General features: G+C 49.0%; 1 protein-coding gene across 1 annotated transcript; it reads right to left on the minus strand.

The window, feature by feature from the left end:
• Positions 1-276: 276 nt before the first annotated feature.
• COMMD7 (COMM domain containing 7) lies at positions 277-5465 on the minus strand. Its single transcript, XM_084296810.1, has 9 exons — positions 5347-5465; positions 4489-4542; positions 4288-4390; positions 2625-2681; positions 2509-2546; positions 1879-1969; positions 1708-1757; positions 1161-1209; positions 277-649 (listed from the first exon to the last, which is right to left on the minus strand). Exons 1-9 carry the CDS (start codon positions 5428-5430, stop codon positions 573-575), a joined length of 603 nt encoding a protein of 200 aa, XP_084152936.1. The 5' UTR covers positions 5431-5465; the 3' UTR covers positions 277-572.
• Between the last annotated feature and the right edge of the window lie 306 nt (positions 5466-5771).

The raw sequence follows: 5771 nt of genomic DNA on the forward strand, positions 1-5771 counted from the left end.
CCACAGGACGGGGAATTACTTCAGAGGCAGGCCAGGAACCAAGAGCACCTTGCCGGTGTCCATCTCTGGGCTTCCGTACAGGCCTTTGGCTTTGAATCATTCCATTTTTTGATAATAGAGAAATTAGAGTCTTGGAAGTGAGCAAAGTGATTCACTACGTTAGATGCTCTCCTTACTTCCCTGTCCTCTCTGCTTAAATCGTACAAGTTAGATAATGGTTTTTGCTTCTGTTTCCCTCTTTCTCAACAAATTAAATTCTGTTACAAATGGTGCAGGATGCAAACAGATTTATTTCTTTGCTACAAATATCCACGTATTTCTGCCAATAATTTCTCGTAATAGTTTAAAAAAAAAAAAAAGATATGGGTGGTCTTGTAGTTGCTTCAAAACACTTTCCAAAGATCCAGGTTCTGAAGGACTGATGGGTCTCTGTGGGCCATGACACTACTGATTGTCACACGGTCTTGTCTTCCCTTATCCCGCTGTTACAGTCAGCTGCGAAAGAACAGATCTGCAGCGCACAAGGAGAAATTAAACATCCTGGACAGATGTCAGTTCAGACCCACGTAGTTTCAGCTGAAACTCTCCAGGCTGGTTTTGACCCGTTCCATTTCATGCAGAAAACTGTAGAACTGGGGCAAAGTTAACTCTGCAGAAAAAAAGAGGCATAAAGTCTTAGATTTCAGGTTACACACGCAACATTGGAAAAGCCATTCTGGTGCTACTGCAGAGCAACTCATGTTCACCTAAGCTAGGCAGGATTAGACACTGACTCTCAGCAGCTGTTTCTTTATGCTAGCTGGACCGTGCAGGGTGAGGATTCTCCTAACAGCAACTGCCACTTTGGAATTGTTTACTTTCTTCTTCTGTCATGCTGCTCTGACTGCTTTTCAGGGCTCTGTGGCATATCTATATTTACTCATGCAAAGACGCGAAGACTGCCCAACAGTCAGTGTTTGTAAGTGTTTTGCAGAGCGACTGTGGCTGGGAGAGGCCAGGGCGGGAGCAGCCGCAGCATCTACCAGCAGTGCTCTCACAGTGACCCCTGCTGGGTCTGCGTCCAAAGCTCCCCTACCTCCACGAACAGACCAGAAGCTCTGACTGCAGCTCAGATTTCGTGTTCTTGAATGCTTGCTTCTTTTCCAGAACAGTTAACTCACCTATATATACATTTTCCGTTTGGGTTCCCTTTTTAATCACCAGCTTCAGCTGGGGGAAAGAAAAAGCAGAGGCATTTTAATTCAGAGGCCTGTATTTCAAGCACTGTGAAAAGGCAGGAGTCTGCTGAGAGTTTTAGTGCAGACTGCTGCAAAGCACACACATCTTTGACAGGCCTTTCAAGAAGTGTCACTGTAGGAACAGATTAGGCATTGGGAGGATCTCCGGGAAGTCCTTATAAATGATGGCATTCCCCCTCCCTCCCCGAGATAGCATGACCTTTGCTAGATTGAGCTTTTTGAACAGATTTTCAGAGTGGGCTACGCTTCTGTGACACGATGTCTTCTGAAGAGTAACAAATAGCAGCGTGCCTGCTATCTGCTGGCAGTTGCACTGAGAAGACTGAAGCAGATGCACTGTTGCAGAGCCTGCTCCTATGAGCTGTGGCTTTCCTCAATTTCCTCTCACAGCCAGTACTTCCCACATGCCTGGTCATAGCTTGTTCCTTAACTGCACTATAACCTGAACTCTCTGATGTAGGAGATTTACCTGTAAGAAGATACTTCCCACTTTTTCCAGTTCACTGCTCCCAGCAGTAACTGTGAGTCAGAAAGAACAGAAGGGAGATAACGTTAGCTAAGCTGTGAAATAAAAAATTCTTTAGCTGAAAGCTGCTGTTGGGTTTCCCAATCCATTCGGTTTATCTTTTAGCTCTATTACCTCCAAACTTCCACTCCATATCTATCAGCTGGTTAATCATCAGCGTCTGACCAACAGCCAGGCGTGTTAGGGTAGGGGAATTCAGCCTCCACTGCAAGAGCAAGACACACGAACAATCAATTCAGAGGGACGTCCATTTACGGTACCTGTAATTTCAGCATAAATTGGAAACCAGAAGCCCAATGTGTGTGTGTGAAGGGACAAACTAACGTGGTTGGGAGGTTTCAAAGATGTTTGAGTCCTACAAGGAATCCCCTCTGCCTTGTCACTTCTGGAAATGAAACTCACTGTTTCTGGTTTAACACTGGTTCAGTGTAACAATATCTGCACAAAAAGTCATGTGTTCATGTAACTGCATGACCCCAGGGCTCAAAGCATGCAAAGCAGAAAAACAATCCAATGAAAGCCACACAGAACCACAGGAATCACTAAACCTATGGGGTAGAGGCCACAGCAAGCCAGATGTATCATTAGACAAAATGTTTCTTATCGGTTATCTGGGGATCTTTCATTCAAAACTCTGAGCTGGATTTGAAGAAAGCAGCTGATGCATCTCAGTGGGGTTTTACAAGTTCCTGCTCAAAGACTGTCTTTTTGTTAGTTTAGAAACAAGCAAAGATGTATTAATACCTGTTCTGCAAAATAACTGGCTTTCTCTTCACTGAGGCCTGTGGGAGAAACCATATGAGATTACTATATGTGATAAATATTAATTAGCTTTTATTTAGTGAAGTCACGTGACCTACCTAGAGCAATAAAATCTGCTCTGACTTGTTCGGAAGACAGATTTCTCTTCAGGGCACCTGAATAAACAACGCAAGGAAAGAAAATCAGTTTTTACTGAGTCAAATCAATCTTTACTGAGACAAACAAATGCAGGGATGGAGACCCTGTCATAGAAAGACTGGTTGTGGCCTGTGTTTTGAAACAAACCACAGCTCGGTGAGATAGGAAATACAGTTGTGTCTGCCGATATCTTTGCGGATGCCCAGTGCTTTAAAAGTCAGTCCTATGGAAGTGCCTGAGAGAGAGAGGGAGATTTCATTGCAGGTCACCATGGTAACAGCAGCAGCAGTTGTGTTTTGAAGTTGCTGCTTTCTCTCCTATAGAAGCTTTGCTTGTTAAAGGGGAACTGTTAAGGCTGGCAGGCTACTAATTTGACCTACCTGCTGTGTTTTGGATTATGGGTGTGAACGTGTGCATATAACACTTTCCCCTGCTGTGCCTGCCTCCTTTGTTCTGGGGCACAGGCAGCACATGGAAGTTTACAAGGATTCTGTTCTCTGAAGCCAAGAGCAGGAATCTCATAAATTCAAAGAGACTGCCAGCCCCACGTGGCTTTCTGTCTGTGTAGCACATAGGCAAAGTTATCTGCTGTAATCTGTTCTGATGCTGGCCGTGGCATCCCAGAGCTAATGAAAAGGTGTAACAGTATTGGAGCCAGTGCACACAAACAGGAACTGTGGGGCTGAATGAGCCTAGTCCAGAAACAGGAAGGGAGAAAATACCAATTCCACATTAAATACCTCCCAGACAGTCGTAGGGAAGGAAATTATTCTGTGCTTCTCTGGGATAGAAGAAAAGGCTTAAAGTAGTGGAATGAAAGTTTAGACCAAATGCAGGAAACAGTTGTGCATGGCTTCACCGCTGTGAGGAAAGCTATAGGAAAACCTGGATCGAAGGATGTTTATAAGGAACTATTAATAATAAGGATCAACATGGCATGAACATGCACGTAGGTAAGATGTCTGATGCAGTATTACATCCAATGGCAGCCCCAACATCAAAGCAATCTCAAATAGTGCTGGAGGCTGTCTGGGGCACCCAAGGGGAATCCCTCTCGCCCCTCTTCTCCACTGCTTATGAATGAGGAATTGCTGGACGCTAACGTGTTTATCTAAATCAAGACTAAAACAGCAGACATCACATTTATGTTGCCTAGAACTATGCTGGTTTCCATCCCACTCCAGAAGGGTGTGAATGGACTGAGATCTGTCTCAAATGGTGCTTTGTCCTTGTTGGAATTACAGTCCTGGATCATCTAGATGGAAGTTTGCACTGGTCTAGCAAACATGGATTTACAGGCACAAGTTAAACCGAGCTCTGTTGCTCTCACAAAGTTTGCTTGCATTTAATAAGTACCTAAGTGAGCTTAGTCAGGCCTGTGAGACGCGTACACAGGCAGGGTGTAAAGAAGACAAAGCCTGAGTCACCAGACAGGGATACTCCAACAGGAGAGCAATTTTTGAATTTTTGATTCTTAAATGCTAAGCCATTTATTAGCTGCTATTAGCACTCTTTGTGTAAGTCAAGTGCACTGCAGTTCTGAAGACACACAGCCTTAAGCAGCATGCAGGAATGGACACAACCATTTGGCCTCAGGGTAGCATATGCATATGTATCACTTACCATTAGGTACCAGAAGAATACTTTTGACAATGTTTTTCAGGGGGCCCAAGCTGATTTTATTCATGGTGGCAAAGTCTGAGAGCTGAGTCAGAAACCTTTCTACCTGCTCGAGGGAAAGAGCAGCAACACAATCTTATCTCTGGGTGCCTCTCACCCGAGAGCTGCAGTCACACACTTCTTGGTGTTCTGCGCAGGCCTTACCTCCTTGGGCTCTGTTAGAAACCGGAAAAGCACTTCGGTCAGCGCTGAGAATTGCTGTGAAGAAACAAGACAGCGTTAGGAATTGTGCATTCGCATGTATCATTTCTCAGCACCTCGCCATCCCCATCGTCCCCATGATTTGGGGGTGATACACCACCTCGATACAGCTCTACCTGGCTCCAGTACATCAGTCCCAGAGTTTCATCTCCCCTGCTGGTACAGTACCCCAGTCCTTGGCATGACAAGATGCCTGTGGATGGGATTTGCTCATGGATGATTTTCAGGGACTCTCAAAAGGGTTTGTGCAGCTGGTAGCTGGCACTGCACAGGGCTTTTGTGATTCTTGGCTAATCAGAAGCTGCTGTTCTATCCCGTGTAATCCAAAAACTGCTAGAGAGAAAGGATGCAAACATCCACTCTCATGTTTCATGGAAGCCACAGGGTAACCAGACTAACTCGGGAAAGAAAAGAACTGGTCAAAGGCCTGGCTGCTGCCTTCAGCCCCCCGCACTCGCAGCCAGGAGAGCTGCAGAGCCCGCCTGTGGCGCTGAGCCCACCACCCTCCCTCTGCTGCTGCCACCAGTGCTGGCGTGGGCACGAGCACCCCAGCGAGAGAAGCCAGTGCTCGACAGGACCAGAACCCTCCTGTGCGTGCTGTGCATGACACGAGCCCCTCCATCACCCCCTGCACCCTGAGCACAAGCTGTGGCGGGGCTGTGGCACGCTCTGGTCCCGCACCGAGGCTGCTGCGGGGCCCGTTCCCCGTGCCGCCCATCCCAGCTGCGGCAGCCCCGTGGGTGCGGGCCGGGCCTGGTGCCATGGCCTCGCCTCGCTCTCCCCCCCCGGCCGGCCCCGCACCTCGGCGCTGAGCTGGTTGAGGTTGTGCATGTCGCCGCTCACCGCCTCCGGCACGGGCTCGCGGGTGAAGTTGAGCAGCCCCATGGCGGCCGCGGCTCCGCCCGCCCGGCCCGGCCCGGCCCCGCTGCCGGCGCCCGCCTCAGCCTGAGCATTGGCGGCCGCACTTTCCGCACCGCCCGGTCCCCCCCCGGTACACCGAGACAAGGCACCGAGACCGGGCACCCCCCCTCTCCCGGGGCACCCCCGCACCTAGGGGTGCCGAGCACCCCAAGCCAGGCCCCGGCGGCCGGGTGCTGCCGGCCCTGTACAGCCCACGCCCGGCCACCCTCGCGGGTTTCTCCCGAGATCTAAACCGGGCACCTCGGGACCCCCGTGCCCCTTGCCCACTTTGGCCCCTTTGTGGTGTGCCCCCATGCCCAGGCTCC

This window comes from Netta rufina (genome assembly GCF_964035555.1).
Source record: "Netta rufina genome assembly, chromosome: 16".
Taxonomy (NCBI): domain Eukaryota; kingdom Metazoa; phylum Chordata; class Aves; order Anseriformes; family Anatidae; genus Netta; species Netta rufina.

Bases quoted from the DNA above. Each gene is read 5' to 3' on its own strand.
- COMMD7 (XM_084296810.1), bottom strand. From the start codon at position 5,430: ATGGGGCTGCTCAACTTCACCCGCGAGCCCGTGCCGGAGGCGGTGAGC. The intron at 1,210-1,707 runs GTAAATCTCCTA...TCTTTCCCCCAG, and splicing joins TGGGAAGTATCTTCTTACAG to CTGAAGCTGGTGATTAAAAA. The intron at 650-1,160 runs GTGAGTTAACTG...TTTTTTCTGCAG, and splicing joins AACGGAAAATGTATATATAG to AGTTAACTTTGCCCCAGTTC.